Raw genomic sequence first — 22498 nt, 5'->3', positions numbered from 1 at the left:
AGGGAGGAGGGAGGGAGGGAGGAAGGGAGGGAAGGAAGGAAGGGAAGGAAGTGAGGGAGGGAAGAGAGGGAAGGAGGTGAGGGAGAGAAGGTGGGGGGAAAGTTCTGACATAAAAAAAAGTAGTTTTATCCAAGCCAAAACACAAGTGACAAAGCTCTGGGAGCATAAACTATCAGTTATCCGGTGAAATGTCCCCCACAGAACATGGCACCCCATGAAGAGTGTACACATGCTTTTTACAGTCACAAGACAGAGTAGGTGGTGTGAAGCTCACAGATAAATTCACACACACAAATAAAAGAATGAGTTCAGGCCGGGCATTGTTGGCTCACACCTGTAATCCTAGCAACTCAGGAGGCTGAGATCTCTGAGGACCGAGGTTCGAAGCCAGCCTACACAAGAAAGTCTGTGAGGCTCTCATCTTCAATTAACCACCCCAAACCCGGAAGGGGAGCTGTGGCTCAAAGTGGTAGAGCACTAACCTTGAACAAAAATAAAAAACAAAAAAAAAAACAGCTCTGGGACAGCTCCCAGGCCTGAGCTCAAGCCCCACAACAACAAAGAATGAGTTCAAGTAACGAGTACACTTTAACTGTACTAGCTCAATAGGAATGTCCTAAGATCAGAGAGAATGTTTTAATATTACTTCCCAGGTTCGTGGCCAAGAGTCTCTAAAGAGCAAGGCAAACGCAGTTAAAGCTGCAGGGACTTGAGACATGACCTTAGGGTTCTTGTACGGATTGGACGTGGGCACAGGTGCGCATGCTCGCAGGTACGCATGCTCGGTGTCTTCCTGGTGCAGACCGGCTGGAGGCACAGGTATGCATGCTCGAGGGTACGCATGCTCGGTGTCTTCCTGGTGCAGGACTGGATGGAAGCACAGGTGCGCGTGCTCGGTGCCATCCTGGTGCAGCCCGGACGGAGGCACGGTGAGTGCTCAGTGCCATCCTGGTGCAGCCCGGACGGAGGCACGGTGAGTGCTCAGTGCCATCGTGGTGCAGCCCGGACGGAGGCACGGTGCGTACTCAGTGTCTTCCTGGCCCAGGACTGGATGGAAGCACAGGTGCGCATGCTCGGTGCCATCCTGGTGCAGCCCGGACGGAGGCACGGTGAGTGCTCGGTGTCTTCCTGGCCCAGGACTGGATGGAAGCACAGGTGCGCGTGCTCGGTGCCATCCTGGTGCAGCCCGGACGGAGGCACGGTGCGTACTCAGTGTCTTCCTGGTGCAGGACTGGATGGAAGCACAGGTGCGCGTGCTCGGTGCCATCCTGGTGCAGCCCGGACGGAGGCACCGTGCGCGTGCTCGGTGCCGTTCCGTGCTCCCACCCCACCAGCTCCGGCTGGAAGCCAGCCGGGATCTCTGTCGTTCCCCCAGGGATCCTGGAGCACCTGGCGGGGGTGGGAGCGGGGAGGGGGACGGGACGAGCGGCGTGCAGGCCCCGTGGGAAGGCGGCCTGCCCAGGCCGGCCGCACTCAGTCCGGCCTCTCTCGGCAGGGATGACGTGCCAGGCGCGGAGCTCCTACATCACCAGTGAGATCCTGTGGGGTTACCGCTTCACGCCCGTCCTCACGCTGGAGGACGGCTTCTACGAGGTCGACTACAACAGCTTCCACGAGACCTACGAGACCAGCACGCCCGCCCTCAGCGCCAAAGAGCTGGCCGAGCTGGCCAGCAGGGCCGAGCTGCCCCTCAGCTGGTCCGTGTCCAGCAAACTCAACCAGCACGCGGAGCTGGAGACGGAGGCGGAGGAGAGCCCCGAGGAGCAGACGGAGAGGAACGGTGACGTGGCCAACCTAGAGAATGAATCCAAAGTGTAGCCCGCCCCGCGGGGGACCCCTGCCCCACCCACACCCCCCGCGGGGGACCCCTGCCCCACCCACACCCCCCGCCGCCCCCCCCATGGGTGACCCCTGCCCCTCCGCCCCACGCCGCACCCCCCATGGGTGACCCCTGCCCCTCCGCCCCACGCCACACCCCCCGCGGGGGACCCCTGCCCCTCTGCGCCCCCCATGGGTGACCCCTGCCCTTCAGTCCCACTCCGCCCCACACAGCGATTCCTCGTCTCCAGCCCTCGGCTTCTCTCTCTCTCTCTCTCTCTCTCTCTCTCTCTCTTACTTTGACCTTGATTTACCTAATTTAATTTCAACATGACTAGGACACAAATCTTGGAGGTGTAAAATTTCTACCTGCCCTCTTTCGGTTGTCTAGATTGACAGGTAGACCGGGATTTGGCTAAGAGGAAATGCACTCTGGTTTATAACCCAGGCCAGGTCTTACACACACACACACACACACACAAACACACACACACACACACACACACTCAACTCTATGAGCTTCAAGCTTCTTACCTGCATGGAGTTATACGATACAGATCCACTCAAAAGAGGTGTCAGAAGATTTTACCTGGCTTTGACAAGGAAGGACTCTAGTGCCTATTTATCACGCAGTGAGGCTAGGTTACCACCCTCAGTTGTACAGAGCCCAATGTACCTCATCTATTACAGAGCAGGTGCTTGCCCATGCAGGCATGGCAGAACTAGGACCCAGGTGAGCTGAAGACAAACCACCTGTACATAGATATGCCTTATGTAATGACTTTCTTTTGACCATTCGTAATCAAAGTCCAGCATGTACAAAAAGTACAATAGAACAGAACTTCTAAATAATGTACATAGGTGTATCATTAATGTAGTTTTAGAAATATATATATATATATAACTTTAGAAATAAGAAGAAAAAAAGAAAAAAATGTCCAGTAGGTATTTGTTTTGAGATCTGTGTTTTCTGTCTTACATTGTTCCCTTTGACTGCTGGCCTTTTACTGCATGGCCTTTCTTCTGGGTCCCAGACTGGCAACTGTTCGGACACCTCTGTATCTCCCCATTGACCCTTTTGTTCAATCTAATAAGCCATAGATCTAGGGGCAGATGGCAAGACTGACCACCAGACCACCGGAACGCTCACACACTGTGACTTGCTTACAAACCGGTATTGTTTGTTTAGGGATAAACAAGGGCTTTGCTGCATGGGAGAGAATATCAGATACAGAGTTCTCTAGTACACTACCAACCATACTTCAATGCTTGTCTCATAAGCTCTGGCCCTGTGGAGATCAATAGTTAGGTTTTCTGCCAAACCATTAACTTTCCAGCTGTCCCACTCACCTATGAGCAACTACTGAGTGTTAAAATGAGACATGTTAGCAGAAGTTGGTTTGAGTATAAAGCCAGGAGATGTGGGGAACAGGCAGTAGGTACCCATATCAGAATTGTTGATCTCTCACACTTTCAACTCCATCTGACACTCTAAGAATGAGAGCTTGCCTGGCCCTAAGGAATTCTACATTGGCATTTCTTGCAATGGGATTTTTTGTTGTTGTTCTTTTTCTTCTTTTAAAATTATGAAATGACCAGACTTCAGTATTCAAAGATTAGATCCATAGTCTTAGTGAGAGTCCAAAAACTATTTCTAGAGTGCATCACTATTTAAATATCAAATCCAAAGTATCTCTCCATCAAGAGAAAACAAACAACAAAAAAAGGTAGCCTTCATTCATTTTTATCTACAGAGAGGAAAAAAAGAGGGAGAGGGAAGGTGGGAGGGAGGGAGAAAGGGAGGGAAAGGGTACTAAAAATCCAAATTTCAAAATAGGAAAAAATGTAAGAAAAGCAAAGTGAATGTTGGAGAAAACCTCAGGGGCAGGTGGAGATTTTGCACTGTAACAGATCTTCCCCATTCATCTTGCATTTATAGACTGTTTGTTCTTTAACACAGTTGTCCATCATAAATATTCATTGACTGGATCCAAGTTTATTTTCAGCTCCTACAGCTGCGTGCTGTTTGAGACTTTGTACCATGCAGGTCAAAGAGCTCAAACTAGAGCCGTTCCTCTGTGTTTCCCTCCTGTCCCTGACCAGACTTCACAGGCCTTTTGCTGTCGTTCGGGGGACTTTATCTACTAAGAAGGATGCCCCAGAGATGAGGAGAGTGACTGCCACGAACACCAGGGTCTCTCGTCTACAGCAGCAGAGACCCTGCATCAGGAGCCCTCCTCTGACTATGTGGAAACAAGCTATTGGCTGCAGCCTTTCCTGCCTGCCAGCATTTGTTGGGGGCACGGATTATCTGTTGAGTTGTCGCTTGACTCCCTTCACTCTATGCAGGAGGTGGGGGGGGGAGGAAGGAGCGAATGCACTTTCTGTGTGGTGTGGGCGAGCCTAAGCTAACCTCGCTCTGGTCCCAGGAGGCCCCTTGGCTTAGGGTGCCCACTAGGATTGCAGGGCAGGGTGGGGTAGCACAAAACGATGTGGAGTGGGCTTTGGGGAATGCCCACTATTTTTGCTCTTGAAGACTCATTGGACCTCTTCAAATCCATTACTGCAGGGTTTCATGGGCAAACACTCCCCTCAGTTGGGCTGGGAGAGCAGGGTGGGGCCTGCTGGCTTCCCACCTGCCCTTTAGCACAACTGGAGAAGAGTCTTGGCAGCACCTGGGTCACCCACCAGTTCTGTGTCCATGAAAGGATACTGGCTGGGAGGTCATTCTGGGCTTTGCAGTATTTTGGTGTCCATGTAGTTGGACCAGAACTGGAACCAGATCTTGTTTGTTTGTTTTTTTTTTTTGTAATGTGAGCTCTGGATCTTTCAAGAGAATGTTCCTGAAAGACCTTTTATTAGAACGTCTCTATCAAACAAGTCTATTTTTCTACAGTTATTAAGAATACGGTTTAACAGTGTATTTTGTGTCAACTGTTACAATTTGGGGACTTCATTAAGACTGAATTTTCTAAGCAGTAGTGAGTGGGATTTTTCATGAAGACAGTTTAACAAAATGGACCCACCGTTTCCCCCTTTCCCATTCTACCACACCCAGTCCTCTACCATCCCTGAGTCACTCCATTAGCACACCAAGTGCTCTGACCATAAACAAGTCTATCTGAATCTGGAAAACCCAGTAAGTCATGACGATCACTCTCTGCTTGCTATTCTGGACTGTATGGCTGGTCTTGTCCATTAAGCATAGTAGGACTCATGGGCCAGATACGAACCTGTGACTAGTGGGTGATGGCGTGCCAAGCTAACAGTCAAGTGCTCCTAAGAAAAGGGCAGGCTGAGCTGGAAGTATGACCTTCCGGTGGGCCTCTGAGACTCTTAGATCTCTCCCTTCCACCCACCCCACTGTGCTCCCTGTGGGAGGAGCACCTATTTTTTTTATAGATCAATTTCATGCGTCCATTAAACTGGTGATATTTTGGGCTGTTCACTCTTGGCATTAACATACTGGCCACTATTATTCTGTCGGCTCAATGCTGTTCCATTCTTTCATAATGTGGCATTCCAGCCTGATAGAGCCAACATACAGTCACCCAATGTCCATGAAATGGAGCACTCCCTTCCCCCACTCCTTTTCTCCCTCTTGATCCTTTCTGCTCTTTCTCCAGTTCTCTAGCTTCAAATCTATTGATTTAACTCAGCCTCTTAGGTTCCCTAACAGAAATCTAGCTGCTGTCTCTAAAAACACCAACCTATACCATAAGCACAATTTCTCTTACAGATTTAACCAAATGAGGGCTCTAATGTGTCTGGTTTTTTTATTACACTCTAATTTAAGAATTATGAGCTCATTTAAAAGCTTAAATTTTCAAATCTCCAGAGCAAGTCTTCTGTTTCTATTTCACTGTTTCTTCTTACATCCCAGGATTCTTGCTTTCTTTCTCCACTTTGCTTTTTTATATTTAGATTTAAGCTAGTATACTTGGGATAGTAAGGTAGGAAATAAAAGCGTAAGAATTCCCTAGAAAATCCAATGAACACACTGAAAAAAATGGGAGGTCATTCAACTAGCTAAGCAAACTCAATTAAAATACTCCTAGTCACTTTCTAAAACATTGGCCAACAGCGGACAGACATTTCGGTCTTTCTTTCCTTTACTTAGGTAATACTCTCCAAGATTCACAAGAGTCAGAAAGGCAGTGGAAAATTAAATGTCCTACCTATATGACCAGTGTCCCCTTCCACAGTGAGTTCCTGCCAATATGTGGCCATAAACGTGAAAAGCACAGGGAAAACATTCATAGCAGGTTGATCATATGACAATACATTCCACAATAGTCAAATATTATTATTTTGTTTCTAGACTTTAATGACCAATCTGTCCCTAAGAAATTTGTTACCTTTTGATTTAAAGTCAAATCAAATATACCTCTTCCTAGTAGTTCTACCCTTAGCCTCTTGAAGAGACTGATGCAAAATGTTATTTTAGATGTCAAAAGATTGTCAGAAGGCTGAAGAGATTTGGGCAAAGCACAGCATGTATGATAATAATATGCTATTTTACCTGACACTGTGAGACCTCACAATCCTGGGCACTCACACATTCTCTCATTCAGAGAACTAGGGTTTTGACCCATTGAGTAACTTCCTTCAGTTTAAGAAGTCAGCAAATAAATTCCGATGTCAAATACAGAAGACTGTATTGGCCATAGGCTGTTTAAAAAAAAAAAAAACTAATACATGCATACATAAAAGGTGGCAAACCAAATCAGCTAACAGAATCTATTCTGACTGGAGCCTGACTTTTTTTAATATAACTGGTTGTGGAGAGGATGAGAATGTTTTGGACCATGGAAAATTCAAATCCCAGTTGGTTCACAAATAACATTCTATTGGCTCACAGCATGTCCATTTGCGTGTGGACTGCCTCCACTTCCACTCTGCACTGGGCAAAGCTGAGTAAATGCAACAGACTGAAGTATTTACAGGAAAAGCTCACCAACACCTGCTACTGTACCAGGAAGCAATGTCAATCATTAAGTACTTACAGTATGAATATTACTCGTAGGAATTGTACTGGACTCATAAAAGACTCCTGGGGAGCATGGAAGATTGACATGCTTTCCCAGTACAAATCTATTAGAATCAGAAAGGGTCAATTTCCAGGAAAACAGCCCATATGTTTGGTACAGGGACACCTACTTCACAGAACTCTGAGAACTGGTCATCTGGTGAGGGCAAACAGATGAACAGCCAGCTGAGACTCAGAGGGTAAGTCAGCAAGTGGATACAATCAGTAAAGCTACTCACTCATGAATAATAACTGAGACTCCCCAGACCAGTAAATGAATGACTTCCTTGGTGTTTATAGACATTGGATCCTGTGGACCCATGGCTTCTACCCCACACTAGAAGAGAGCCTTCAGGGCTGCTAGATGAGATGGCTCTTGTCTCCTTAGGAGTTTCCTCTAGCCTACCATTCACAAGTGATGTGATGATGATGGCCAACAGCGGAACTATTGCTGGGGTTTAATTATACTAGTCCTGGCACACGTGCTCTCCCTCCCTCCCACTCAGCTACAAGTTGAGCATGCCAAAAAGAAACTAAATGCTTCTTTTGGAAACCCAAGAGGTTCTTTGACAGGAGTTCAGAGGGTTTGCAGAGGATGGTAAAGAGATTTTTGGATCATGTGTCACTTTCTAAGTCTGAAGCACAAGATAACGATTGGTAATTACAGAAGCATTGGCTGGACTAAATCGAGACAATTGGGGATTTCAGATAAGTCAATGTTAAATGACATTCTGCAGTGTCACTTGTTTGAACTCACTTGTGTTTAGGGAAGCATTATTAACAATTATGGCCAGCCAAGTATGGTCTTTTATCTTATCAGTTCCAATGAAAAACAACCACCACCGCCATATCAAGTTCTCAGTTCTGAGTACTTTTCTAGAAATTAGGTGGGAAGGAAAAATGTTCTGTGACCCATTGTGGCATGCTGAATCACTGATGGATTTTGGTGGTATAGACTTATGACGTATGCAACTAATGACATCTGCTATATAGACATGAAAACTTGCAACCCTTCAATTGCATGCAAGAGAGAAAACTATGTCAAAAGGCTGAAAAGTTCAAAAATACCCTAAAATTTAAATCAATGTTAAAGGAGTCAAACTCTTACTTGGCCTCATCATCTTGGCAAAAGAAAGCTTAGCATATCCACCTAATTCAGTTAGAATCCTAGAGAAAGTCATAGACGATTAGCTGATGTGAGGTGATCAGCCGTGAGATTGGTAAGGGTTGCATCACTCGGAAAAATGTACATATTGTTTTTAGACACCCTGCCCCTAGAATTGAATCCCAAAGTGCACTATGTTTCTTGGGAGAATTATGAGCACATAGTCAGCAGATCTTAGTTCCTGAGAGTGAAATGTTCCTGTCATCAAAGAGCAATTGGCCATTTCTAGATTGAGGCTCAGCATCCAGGGTATTAACTCTGATCACAAATACTGTGACATCAACTTAGCCAACCTTTACGAGAATATGAAGGGCTGTTTTTCTCAGGCAATGTAAATACCTGCTACCAACAAGCACTAGTGAATAAACATGTCAGGCATCATTGTTTCTAAACTTTTAATAGACATTATAATATGCTCATCCAGGGTCTTCCAGTGTTTGGCCTATTACCACAAATACCAGTAACAGAATTTGATCAGCTGGAGTTAGGGCATGGGACTCCAGCCAGCTGTGCGTGATCCGGATTCCTAGATTTTAGGCCAGTGTTCTCAGGGGAAGGGACAGACTTCATCTTCAGTTTCACCCGTAACAGGCTCCATCCTGGAGTCCTGTCGGCGTCACTGCCTGTGGGAGGAACCTTTGCTTAGCATTGCCTACCCCACCTGCCAGGCTCTTCCAAGTGAGCTTCTCCCTGGAGGGCGGCTCATCTGGTCAGTGATTCAATAGAAGTGTCTTCTAGGGACCATGTGTCTTTAAAGCTTATCTTGGCTAGCTGTCTTTTTTTTTTTTTTTTTTTTTTGGTCAGTTATGGGGCCTGAACTCTGGGCCTGGGTGCTGTCCCTCAGCTCTTCAGCTCAAGGCTAGCGCTCTACCACTTGAGCCACAGCGCCACTTCCGGCTTTTTTCTTTTTTGCTTATGTGGTGCTGAGGAATCGAACCCAGGGCCTCTGGCATGCAAGGCAAGCACTCTACCACTGAGCCACCTTCCCAGCCCAGCTAGCTGTCTTTGACTCCATAGAGCACCACTGGGTCAGGGGTGAGGAATGGAGTAAGACCTTTTGAGTTTATTAATTACCGCTGACCTCACTCTTGTCCATCCAAATATAATAATACTAAAGCAAAAACACAGAAGGTATAAGGATATCCTCTAAAGTTCTGATTTCTCCAGAATAATTTTTTTTTGTGGGGGTCCGGTTATGGGGCCTGAACTCTGGGCCTGGGCGCTGTCCCTCAGCTCTTCAGCTCAAAGCTAGCGCTCTACCACTTGAGCCACAGCGCCACTTCCGGCTTTTTTCTTTTTGCTTATGTGGTGCTGAGGAATCGAACCCAGGGCCTCAGGCATGCAAGGCAAGCGCTCTACCACTGAGCCACCTTCCCAGCCCCCTCCAGAACAATTATTTTATAGTTGCTTTTTTTCAGATATCTTATTCTCCACCCTCTAGAAATTGTCACTTAGGGACCTGTGATATCATGAGGGCACTCAGTCAACAGGCAATTGTAGCCACCTTTCTGGAGAGTTTGACTGCTTTGTGAGAATGTCTGAGCGTTGATGTGTGTGTACCTTCCACTACCAAGAAAAACTCCACTCTCATCAAGAAACTTCATTTCCCTTCCTCTTCCACTGACAGGGCCACTGAACAAGGACCACGACATCAAAGATCTGGCCTTTATTTACCTAGAGCTCACCTGGATTGCAACACTTGGAGAGGCATCGCTTGCTGTCCCTGGTGTCACCAGGGTTTTGGGTGGCAGCAGGATCTCATGCAAGCATTCTTAATTCACTGTTCAACCCATCACCAAAATTCGATTTCATTATGAGCAGAAGCTAGAATCTGGGTCTAGCACTGGGTTAGTGCTGACCTTACCACTTGCTCAACACCAGCATTCAGTAAGCACGTGGCATGTTTGGAGTCTGACCTCTTGAGAACAAACATGGAGGACATCACTTTGAGCTGAGGCGAGATGACAGGGCATCTATGACCTCAGCCCAGCAACTGACCAGAGCAGTGCAAAGTGAGTTCTTGTGCTAAAAGGACTAGACTTGCCCAGTAGGGTCCTTCCATTCTTCCATCCTTCACAATATATGATTAGCTAGTCAGCTTGCCAGAGAAGGTTGTGGATTTTTTTGCTTGGAATTCTTTTTATTAGATCAGGGCCATGTAGGACTGCGATTCTGAAGTGATCCCCAAAAATCTGCCTGTGTTCTTTCCTCCCCATTGTCAGCACACACTGTATTCTGGGAGAAATGCCTGGCATTCACAGGATGCCTGGTTACCCAGGAGCTGCGTATGGCTGTTGCCACAGCAACCCCAGCTTGTCAGGATGGACCACTCCTGCACAGGCCCCAGGAGACCTGGCAGAGGCCGCAGGGACCCAGGCTCTGAAGGCTGTTCCACCTGCAGATGGCCCAAGAACCCCAGATGATGGAGGGCAGGGCCTGCGTACCAGGTAGAGTGCTCCTGCTCCTTAACACGGCATCCACTTCAGTGACCACATGGCTTCTAAAGGAGCTCTTCTGATGCCATCCTTTCTGTACCATACATAGGCGTGCACTTGAGCAAATACACACATATCACATCTATCTTGTATGTATGTGTATGTGCACATGTACAAATATGCACGTGTGGCAGTCCTAGGGTTTGAACTCAGCCTGGGTGCTGTCCCTAGCACCCAAGTCTAGCACTCTACCCCTTGAGCCACAGCTCCACTTTCAGCTGTTTTTGGTGGTTAATTGGAGATAAGGGTCTCACAGGCTTTCTTGTCTGGGCTGACTTCAAACACAATCTTCAGATCTCAGCCTCCTGAGTAACTAGGATTACAGGTTGAGCTACCAGCACTCAGCTCACATCTAACAAGTTACACTCATGTTTCCCAAGGTAACTCATATCCAAAGAGCTGCCATTTTCTGCCGTCAATAAAATTCCACCTACAAAATTAAGATTGGCCCAAGACAGTGTTTCAAAACTAACACCAAGTACAAATACCAATTCTTTTTTTTTCACTTACACCTTTAGAAACCCTGATTTCAAAACAGAGACGTTCATTTTTGCCCCATATTGGAAAGTCCCCAGAACATTATTTGTCCTTGAACTTGACATTGTCCACATGGCTTTGAACCTGAGAATACTCTACATTGGCATGTAGGTGAGGTGGAATCAAGCACTAGTATTTTCAGGGTTAAACCCAGTCTGACCCCTGGACCAGGTATGAAGCTGACCGGGACAACTCAGAAGTAATCAGTAAACACCAACTGCAGCTGCAGACAAAGTCTGAATCTGGCAGTTAGTTGAAACCAGGTCTGCTTTCAGAAAGAGGAAGTTCACGTTCAGATCTAACTCATGCCCACACTGCAGGGGACCAACATCTTCAGCTCCTGGTGTCTGCAACTCACTTGTGGGCTTGCCAGGTCTACAGCTTACCTGGTCAGCTTGCCGGGGCTTTAGAAACTTAACAAGAATTTTGTACAACCTGGACAGATGCATTTCTAGACTTTACTCCCATCTGCTTTGCTGACTCTGTTAGAACAGCTATCAACAAAACACATGGCCTTTTTTCTTTTTTTGTCGGATGTGGGGCTTGAAGTCTGGGCCTGAGCGCTGTCCCTGAGCTCTTCAGCTCAAAGATAGTGCTCTACCACTTGAACCACAGCACCACTTCCGGTTTTCTAAGTGGTTTATTGGAGATAAGAGTCTTGGACTTTCATGCCCAGGCTGGCTTTGAACCGCAATCCTCAGATCTCAGCCTCCTGAATAGCTAGGATTACAAGTGTGAGCCACCAGCGCCCAGCTACACATGGCCTTTTATCAGTTGCTTCTTCCCAATTTACATCCCCCTGTCTTTCTTTACCCATTTTTAGAAGGGTAAAGCCTCCTCTAAGTGTTACACAATGCAATATCTGATAACCAGTCCTTTGAAACTAACACACAAACTCAGAAAACAACCAGACATACACACACATATGAATGCCTCACAGAAGGTGAGCATCATTAATAGAAAATAAACACACAGTTGTATCTTGAGGCTCAGCTATGAAAAACTTGACCAGTTCCAGAAGATTATCCCTTTTAACACAAATTGAGCTTTACCCTCTCTAAAACATCCATCTAAAGCCCCTGGAAAAAAAATGCATCAATCCTAAACCCAGCAGTATCATTAAGGAGCCAAAAGGCTTAAAACAGTGATATTTACTGTAAGTACTTTACTTTCACCATATTCTTCTCCTTAGTGGCATCATGTTTTCTGCTTTCAGTCTCTTACCAATAGAGGAAATTAGTAACTATTTTCCAGTATTACCTGAACATAATTAATTATATTTGTATTTCCTAATCAAATAGCCTGCTGCCAAGGCCTGGAATATTTGATGTGGCCTAGTAAAAGGCTGTTCCGTGAGCCACTTCCTAGGTTAGAAAGGAAATTATTCTAGAACACTTACTACTAGTTCAAAGTCCACAACAGTGTCACATTTCAACAGGTTTCAGGGATCATAAATCTATTTTATTGAGCCTAAGTCAGAATCTGGTTTGGAGACTGCATGGTTGGAGATTTGTGTGTCCTCTGCCCTGGAAATTCTCACTTTGGCCAGCATACAGAACTGTCGAAAGCAAGTCCAGCTGGCCTCCCACCAGGTCATCAAGTTCACGTATCGTGAGAAGCCCACTGGTGTCCATTTCTAGAGAACATAAGTCTTCTAAACACACTTTTTCGGAGGCTAAGCATAGCTATACTTATTCTTCAATTCTGTCCCTAGAAATTTTTTCTGAGAACTTGGCTTCTCTAAGAAATGCTCATATCCTGCTGAGAAATAAAGTGTTTTATTTTCAAGTATGTGGACTTTGCCAGTGCAGGGAGCAAAGAAACACAGACACAGCAGCTAAGACTAGACAAGGCCAAAACATTCTGAAAGGTGTCTGATGCCCCATGGTTCATTGTTCTAAAGGCACATTCACTTGGCTGAGTGCACAGACATCAGTGAACACTTGCAGCATCACAAGCAATGTCTTGTCTCTGACAAGTCCTAACAATTTCCACTGTCCGCAGCAGGATCACACCCCATAGCTATCAGCTCTCGCCACTGTGTGGAGTGCTCTGAAATCCTGAGAGCAAATACTCAGCTCCCCTTTCCACATGAACAAAAAAGAACTGTGTCTAGCTTTAGGAATAAGACAGCCCCAGAGAGAACAGCAAGTACAACCAATATACTGCATTTAAAGCAACAAAAATGGTGTCATGAGAAAGGAAGTGACAGTGTCCCCATATTTCTTGAGGACTAGTGGGCTTTGGAAGGCAGGGGTCCAGAGGAGAGCAGGCACTTCAGATGGGAGGATCAGACATGACAGATGTGGACAGGGAAGACCAGAGTAGGTACCTCAGCCAGTCTAGGTTGGGCAGATGCCGGATCACAAATACAAAGTACTTAGACCATGCATTTGGAATACTGGTGCTACAACTGTAGAAGACTTGGAATATCAGGCAAAGGAACAAGGACTGAGACGGGACTAGCATGGAAATTATTAGTAAAGCCCTCAAAGGCTCAAAAGGCTCCTAAGACTTTAGAATTGAACAAAAAGAATAATTCTCCCTGGACAAAAGCAAAATGCCATAGGTACAACTTCAGCTTTCAGAAATAATCCAGTGAGGACGGGGAAAAGAGAAAATAATCAGTAGCAATGGAGTAGTGAACTACAAATGCAGCAAAACATAAAACAAGGATTATTACAGTAGAGACAGACATTAAGGATGCAGTATATGAAATAAAGTTCTCTCTGAGCAATTCCAATATCCTTGAGAGGTGAACAGGAAAAAAAGAAAAAAGAAATGTATCCTTCAAAGGCTTCTGACTTTCCTCCATGATAATGTAACTCGAATTTGCTTCTAAAGTTACTATTGCCAAACTTTCCACCATGTTTTTTATAATGAAAAGCCAGGTAGGGCTCAAGTACTAGTCTGGCTCCTGATGCACCTTTTGTTCTTTTGTAAACCCCCTTCATCAACTCCAGATACATCCGTGCACGGACTACAAGACGAAAGCATGAAAAATGCAAAAGCACAAATTATGTATTGAGAAATCACTACAATGCCAAAATTTTAGAATAATATATATGTACATCTTTAACAACTCGCTGTGTTAGGGAGAGTGTTTACATATTGAAGCGTTCCTCCTTTTTTTTTGACTGGAACAATAAAAAAAATTTGATATGGCCTTTGCTTCTTTCCTTATATGCATTTATTCAAAGACACTGACCTTTTCTACAGGCACAAGTGTGCCAGACCCTTTGCCATTCAGGGTGTGTGACTTCTTACCAGAGCACAGGGGATAATGTCTAAGTGTGCAATAGTCTCTCTCTCTCCCTCTCCCTCTGTCCCCCATTTTCTCTCCATCTCCCTCTTTCCCACCTTCTCTCGCCCAGCCTCATCCCTCACCTCTCCCTCATGCTCTGTCCAAAGCCAGATCCCAGCAATGGGTCAGCTCTGCTCCTTCCCACCCCTATCCACCAAGGCAGGCCTCACTGGACACCTGCTTGCTGTTCATACCTGATGGAACTCGGACAAACTGGAGAGGACTGGATCACTTAAAAGAGCAGCTTGTCCCAACCTTTACCACAACGCCACAAGCCTTAACAAGAGATCTGAGACTCCTGGCTTAAAGCCAGCCCAGGCTGGCTTTAAGAACCCACATGGTTCTTATTTCTAATTAACCAGCAAAAAGCTAGACGTGGAAGTGTGACTTGACTGATGAGTGCCAGCCTCAAAGAGGGACGGGGGCGGGGGCGGGGGGGGGAGGCAAGTGAGAGCACAAGATGCAGAATGCAAGCCCCGGTATCAGTATAAAAACACTGATACTATAAATAAATACAATAAATATTAAATAAATAAATACGGGGAGGAAGGGAAGGTTAAGAGATGAGTTGGGAAAATGCCAGGAGAAGAAAGGACTTCCGAGTATCCCTCAATAATGGGGTACAAGCGTCCTCGTGGCAGGCAGTGAGGGCAGACTGGGAGCACTCCCACACAGGGCCCATCCTGGTGCTTCCAGGCCTCGAGCAGCCCCAAGCTGACTCCTCCAAGAGTCACACTTGCTTGCAACCATGGGACAGGGCTTCATTTGGAAACAGGGTCTTTCCAAATGTAACTAAAGGGTAGGCTCTAAATCCAGGTGTCCTCTGCAGAGGACACATGAAGATACAGGGACAAAGGCCATATGAGGATAAAGGTTGAGATGGGAGTTCTGCTTCTACAAACCAAGGGACTGCTGGTGACACCAGAGCAGGAGAGGTGAGGAACAGACCCTCCCTGGAGACACCTGACAGAGAAGGTCGTCCTCTGGAACTCTGAGTGTGTACGTGCCTGTCACTTCACCGTTCGCTGCCTGTGATACTTCATTAAGCAGCCCTGGGAATTGGGATAAGCCTCAGCCCCTAACTGTCCAATTGGCAATGAAGAAAATCCAAAAGCAGGGCTGGGAAGGTGGCTTAGTGGTAGAGCATTTGCCTTGCATGCCTGAGGCCCTGGGTTCGAGTCCTCAGCACCACATAAGCAAAAAGAAAAAACCTGGAAGTGGCGCTGTGGCTCAAGTGGTAGAGCGCTAGCCTTAAGCTGAAGAGGTGAGGGACAGTGCCCAGGCCCAGAGTTCAGGCCCACGACAGGATCAAAAAAAAAGAAAATCCAAAAGCAAAACCATAGGGGCCAAGGAGGGCAGAAAAGATGAGGCTCGCCACACTGCCAGCCTGGACAGAAGAGTCGAGCTCAGCTCATCATGGTGAATTGGGGCACAGGCTGAGGCTCCTGCCACAAGTCCTGCTTTCGTAGCCTGAACTGGGGAAGGCCTCAGGTACAACATGCTCGTAGTTTCATCAGCAGGTCCTTCAGTCTCATAAGAAATGAATGAGTAAGTATGAGGATGAATGAATGGACGAGTGAATAAATAAGAGGATAAGTAGATCAATGAATAAATGAGTGGGTGAATGTAAGGATGGACAAGCTGATGAGTGAATGAATTGGTGAATGCATGGATGAGTAAGTGGATGAATTAAGAGTAGATGGATGAATTAGTGAGTGACCGAACTGGCGAGAGGATGGGCAAATGAATGAATAGGTGAGTAAATGAGTGAGCAATTAAACAAATGAGTGGATGAATGCATGAATGAATGAATGCCTCCTCCCTTTTCATCTCAGTACACCATAAGAGAGGAGCCATTCTTAGCTTCTGCGTGATGAGGAAACTGAGGCTCAGAAAGTTCTAGCTATCTCCCCAAGCCTCACAGACCAGAAAGCCAAGACAGCATTCTATAATCTGATTTGGCACCCACCTCCAGACCCCTCTGATATCTAAAGCTAACCTTTCCCATGCAGTGTCTGTGAAAGAAAAGAAATTTCTAGAAGCCTGAGTGGCAACAAATTATCTATAAAACATGCAGATTGACAACATTGTTTCTAGTAAATCTGACTGTCAAAATGCCTATGGTCGCATCTGTCACCCCAGATTAAAAACCTCCACATTTATTAAGCCTGTAGGCGCTTCCAGCAGCTGCTTCCAGTTACTCCATTAGCAATCCTTGGCTGCTGTTCGCAACTTCTGAGACAAGTATTTGGGGCATGACTGAAAGCTCCCATTCCTTCCCTAAAGTTGCTGTCAGGTTAGTTAATTCTGCCCGTAAAATAAGCAGATTATGCATGGTAAATTAAAATAGCTGGAGAAGCTTTCTGAAAATAGGAAGCAACCTCCTGGTCTTTCATGAAAGAGTGCTCTCCTGAGAGAGACTGTCCCCTCTGCAGAGAAGCGACATGTGCATAAGAATCTTGAGACTAGGCTTGGAGCTTTTTTTCTTCCAAGGTGCCATTTCGATATTTATAACATCATTCTCCAGCCGTACAAAACCATCGATAGGAGAAGCATCTGTCCTGCCACGTACCAATGATGCTGCAGGCCTAACAAGGCCAACTGGCCAGATGTTCTCCACCCGAGAGGGTTGTGCACCATGTCATCGTGGAGTTCAGTTCAGACTGACCAGATCCTCGCCCAAGACCCAACAGCATCATGACACTGAAATATGGTCTACTCCCCCAAGAAGCCAAAGATCTGATGATGGCAGTTTGAAGCCAGCCCAGGCAGAAAAGTCCTTTAGACTCTTACCTCCAATTTACCACCAAAAAAGTAGTCATAGTAGCCAAGTGCTGGTGGCTCATGCCTGTAATCCTAGCTACTCATGAGGCTGAGATCTGAGGATCATGGTTCAAAGCTAGCCTAGGCAGAAAGTCCCAGGAAGACTCTTATCTCCAATTAATCACTCAAAAACCAGAAGCAGAGCTGTAGCTCAAATGGTAGGGCTCTAGCCTTGAGCAAAAAGAGCTCAGGAACAGCACCCAGGCACTGAATTCAAGCCTCACCACCAAAAAAAAAAAACAAAAACAAAGGCTGAAGTATGGTGTGACTCAATGCTAAAGGACCAGCCTTGAGCAAACAAGCCAAGCAAAAGCATGAGGCCTTGAGTTCAAGCCTCAACACTGGACCCCACCAAAAAATAAAATAAAAACATGTTTTGAGCTATTTTAATAAAATGAGAGAAATCACAGGCTCCTTTTTGAACATTCATAAAAAAGTACTTTTTCCTGACATTAAAATGCATTAATGCTGAAATAAACTATAAATTGATTGAATATTTAAAAGCAATTAAGTAATAAAAACAATACTAGAATGTATTCTAGTACTGGCAAAAATAGTAATAATAAAAGTTGAAATTATATCAAAAGCACTAGACCATTAGAAGGAAAATAAACTTCTAAGAAGAGAAATTCATGAATGATCTGCTATCCAATTAGTAATGGGAAGTGAATCATAGGAATATGCTGAAATCAGATTTTTAAATTTTTGCCTCTGTGACGCTATTAATGATATGGGTAGATAGTGTCAGACTCACAGCATGCTGGGGCATGAGACATTAACAGCATCTGGCCAATGAGGGTGTCACTTCCCAGTATATAAGAACAGTCACCACGGGCTGGGAAGGTAGCTCAGTGGTAGAGCGCTTGCCTTGCATGCATGAGGCCCTGGGTTCGATTCCCCAGCACCACATAAGCAAAAAAAAGCCAGAAGTGGTGCTGTGGCTAGCCTTGAGCTGAAGAGCTGAGGGACAGCGCCCAGGCCCAGAGTTCAGGCCCCACAAAAAAAAAAAAAGAAGAAGAAGAAGAACAGTCACCAGTAAGAAAATCTGTGAAAGTTCACATGAAAGAAACTTAGTGTAGAGATCCCAATTTGATTGCCAATCCTGAACCTTTACCAGACATCACCAACAAATCCACACACAGATTATTTCTAAACCACTGATAACAAATGCCAGAGGAAAGGCCAAACTACCAATCTGCTTTCTTGTGAAAAAGTTTGCTGTCTTAATATAAAAAAAGAAAACAAAGAATATATAGATGATAGGAAGAATGAATACATAGAAGGAATACATAGGAGGAATAAAGTGATTCTGGAAAATACTCCTGAATTTTTATGTGGGTTATAACTGATGTCTTCCAAATAAACCACCACTCTTGTGACTTTCTCCATAGTCCTAATTTCACAATGTGTGTGTGCGTTGCACACACACACACAACTACCAATACTAGAACATCACATCTTTGCATGGCTTGTTTGCTAGGCTGGTATTCAACTTACCAGTTGAGACAAGCTTCCATTCCAGCTTTTTGCTGGAACTGGAATCTTGAAGATTTTCCTTCTCCAGGATCCTGTAGATCTCAGCCTATCGCTAGGGTTACAGGACTGAGCCACCAGTGCCCAACTTCATTCTTTTTATTTTTTTTTTACATTACAGTGCGCCCTCAAAATATGTTCCACAAAACCCAGATGCACACATATTTAAGTCCTGACCAAGTACTGGTGCTCTTACATAAATTATGACAGCTATGTCGATAGACAATATAATCTTATGGGATGACTATGTATAGGAGGTAAATCATAGATAAAAACTCATTATGTAGCTTGTGACTAAACAAATAGGAGACTATGGTACAAAAACTACCCAGAAGACATAAAGTAATAGACTGATTGTTCTGTACGGAGATGAAAGGTAGTGTGGGGGAGGGGCTGTGAGGTGAAGAACTGAAGTTGATGCCACACCATGGGGTCACTCCTAGTATCGTTCATTTTTAAGTTTTAATGAAGGAAAGAGCAGAACACCCTGCTTTGACAGCTGGGCCACATGCAAGACCTCCTGAGGAGTTAAGGAAGCCTGAGCTTAATCCAACGAGACAGCTGGTACAGGAAACTTTTATGTCTGCAGTGACAAAATAAATCTCCAGCACAGTAGCTCAGGCCCACACTCTCCTAGGAATTTTTAACAGTTTGATGCCAAGTTGAATCTATCTGCAAACCTCAAAAGTAATTATTAGTCAGATCTGGGATGTACCTGCACAGGCACACTTACTAGGACGAGACTGTTAGCTGAAGGGCTTTTAGAAGTGATTGGCTGATGAAGGCTCTGACTTCATTAATGAATTCACCATTGATGGAGTCATCCATTGTTGGATTCCTAATTGGACACTATGAGCGGTGATGGAAATGTTAGAAGGTAGGATCTGGCTGGAAGAAGCAGGTCTCTGGAAGAATGTCTTGGAAGGATGATGTGTCTTGTCGCCCACCGCTTTCAGTCACCATGCCCTACCTCCTGTCCACAGGAAGTGAGTCACTCTATTCAACACTACATGTTCCCTGCCAGAGGACATGTGACCATGGCCTGAAACTTCTGACACTGTGAAGCTAAGTAAATCTTTCCTCTCATTTCTGCCAGGTATTGGGTCACAAAGAAAGTATTCCTATTATTCCCACATGAGGATACAGAGGCCAGGCTGATACAAGAGTTAGGACTAGACCACAGATTACACAACTTAAACAACAAATTCATCTCTCAAAGATCAGATGGAATTGAGATTTGGGAGCTACAATGGATATATCCTAGTGAACTTTCTCCTGCTGCTTTGCAGACAACAGATCTCTGTATCCTCATCCTGGTCTCTTCATTTCCTCCTCAGGGCACTCATCATGATGGCTCCATCACGTGACCTCATCCAGGTCCAGTTGCCTCTCAGAGACACTGGGCACCCACACACCAACGCATTGAGTTATGGCTTCAATATACAAACTGGAGGGGGTAGATCACAAGCCGTCCATGCAGAAGAAATAAAGGAATTTTATTTCTTTATGAGGTGAAGAACCAAAGTTGCAGACTTATGTACCAATGGTTGAACACCCTATCATATACCAATACAAGGGAATTAAGTCCCAGAGATGTTTTCTGACAAAGGATATTGGCACCTACTGCTGTTCTGCTGAGTTGTTCCTCCCTTATGTCAGTATGGCTCATTCACTTTCCTCTCCCAAGTCTCATCTATCAGCTCCACAAAGAGGACTTCCCCGACCTATCACTTCCCCCGTTGAAGCCCTGGCACTCCACAGGTGTTTGGCAAATTCTTTGGGAAAGAATGAATTTTATCTGCCATGCAAAAATCTTAATAAATCGTTCCAGAGAAGAGTCAAAGTATATGCTTGCAAGTCTTTCTTACCATAGAGGCTGAGTGTTTGGGTGGGGGGGAGGGATATAGCTTTATTTTAGCTGCATGAGGGGAGGTTAATAATGGAAAACTTGACCTTATGAAAAAAGGTGTAGCAGCAGAAAGATGTTAGCCACAAGCTCAGGAGGATGTGTAGGTACTGGCAAATGACACCTCAAAGTTTTCAGTCACTTGAGCCCATGGGGAACCAATCCAGGATTGGAGTTTGAGGACCAAAGAGAATTTAACACATGGGGTGAGTTAGGAAGTCAGAGGATATGCTTGAGAGTCAGCATAAACACAACAGAACTCTTCTCAGTAACTATCGACAGACCCCAAAATATTGCAAATAGACAGTGTCCATTTTAAAATGTGTCTGGAAAAACTATGCCTGGAACTGTGTAAGATACCTACTACAATGTGCTCATTCCCATCAGGGAAGTCATTTTCCAACTCTTGGCAGATCCTGTCAAACAGACACCCACGAACTCCTGACACAGCCAGGGCATGAGCCTGCAAAGCAAGAGCAAGGGCGGGCGCCCTGTCTGCTGAACACCTCCACACTATTAAACATCCTAGATCCAATCACTTGGGGGTTGACATTGTGTTTGTAGCTCTATCAGAAAAAGAACTGCAAGTAATTTCAACAGGAAGAATGAGAAGTAATTTCTCCGTGAGAGTCCTCAGACAGCAAACCCTTGAAAGCTTGTGAGAAGAGATTTCGGGTCTTGGACCTCTTCCTATGTCCAGCACATGCTGTGATGTGGAAGGGCACACACTGCATGGCCTCATAACAAACATGGTGCATCGCAGGACTTCCTAAAGACTTATTCAACTGTCATTACTACCATCCAGATTTAATGTGCCTAAATGACTCGCAAAGAGGTAGCCACCCTATGTCCTTCGAAGGCCTTAACCCAAGCCCAGCTTTCCATGGCTCCATAGTAAGTAAATCACACGGATGGATTCAACTCCAACACATAACTACTGAGATCTGCTTCAAGGTGCATGTGAGCCAGGAACAGAGTTTATCCCCAGGATCAACCTACCACCCAGGCCCCCTCCGCGCCTACCTCCTGCATCCCAGGTCAGATACCGTCATCCACAACATCCCTGACAAGGATGACCTTGCCGGAGAAAAGTCTGGAAAATACACTTGAGAATACAAACTTCTAGAACTGTTTTCTAGTAAGCATCCAGAGATTCGAATCCTAACTCTGCTACACACCAGTCGTCTTCAACCTGAGCCTGTATCCTCTAGCATGAAAAGATGGCAGCGTGTATCCCATACGGGAATTCTATTTGGTGTGCGATGGAACTCTGATCCTAGCAGCCCAGCGTCCAGCACCGGCGGGGCTGGCTGTCTTCCGCAGGCCTAGTGACTCCTCTACGTGGTACTTGTCCTGGAGGCAGCCGGGGAGGGTGCGGGGCTGGAATGGGCGGGGGGTGGGGGGGTGCAGGGTGGCTGGGCCTGATTCTCCAGTCACGCACGGCCCTCAGGGCGGAGCCGCCCGGGAGCACCGGGGTCGGTCCGACGCGCCCTCCCGGGGTTCTGGGTGGGGCAGGCGGTTGGGGACTGCCGAGGAGGGTGGACAGACCTACTTCGGAGCGCAGCCGCCCTGCGAGGAGCGGGACCCAGTGGGAGAAGAACCCAGAGGCGGAAGCCCAGTCAGCCCTCCGTCCCGCCACCTCCACTTCCGGCCAAGTCTACTTCCGGCAGCATAGAACCGGAAGGCGACGCGGGACGGGCTCTGCGCTGCTGAGCCCGTCCCTCCCCCGACGCTGCCAATCAAAACGGTTGACCAATCGGGCCACAATGATGTAGTGATGTGTCCTAAGAACCGGAAGCGGGTTTTGTAACTTCCGCCCGCTGCCCCCCCTTTTCCCTCCCCCCGGCTCCCCGCCCGGGGAATGGTAGCGGGCGGGGCCCGGCCCGCC

The 22498-nt window shown here is 46.1% G+C and overlaps 1 protein-coding gene and 1 long non-coding RNA gene across 5 annotated transcripts in view; one reads left to right on the top strand and one right to left on the bottom strand.

Moving 5' to 3' along the window:
* The window catches only part of Kcnj6 (potassium inwardly rectifying channel subfamily J member 6), a 193471-nt gene extending 179262 nt beyond the window's left edge, over positions 1-14209 (top strand). For all 4 annotated transcript variants that reach the window (XM_070030675.1, XM_070030677.1, XM_070030676.1 and 1 more), the window contains exon 4: positions 1496-14209. In XM_070030675.1, the coding sequence (XP_069886776.1) occupies positions 1496-1818 (323 nt within the window). In that variant the 3' untranslated portion in view covers positions 1819-14209. The remainder of the gene's footprint in view (positions 1-1495) is intronic.
* The window catches only part of LOC138832533 (uncharacterized), a 104402-nt gene extending 82144 nt beyond the window's left edge, over positions 1-22258 (bottom strand). The window contains exon 1 of the long non-coding RNA XR_011373578.1: positions 22159-22258. This is a non-coding gene — a long non-coding RNA (uncharacterized lncRNA). The remainder of the gene's footprint in view (positions 1-22158) is intronic.
* Between the last annotated feature and the right edge of the window lie 240 nt (positions 22259-22498).

The sequence above is a fragment of the Dipodomys merriami genome, unplaced genomic scaffold, assembly GCF_024711535.1.
Source record: "Dipodomys merriami isolate MVZ:Mamm:240054 unplaced genomic scaffold, mDipMer1.0.p SCAF_2, whole genome shotgun sequence".
Classification (NCBI taxonomy): Eukaryota; Metazoa; Chordata; class Mammalia; order Rodentia; family Heteromyidae; genus Dipodomys; species Dipodomys merriami.
The sequence above is the reverse complement of the archived record's forward strand: the minus strand, read 5'-3'. Positions and strand labels throughout refer to the sequence as shown.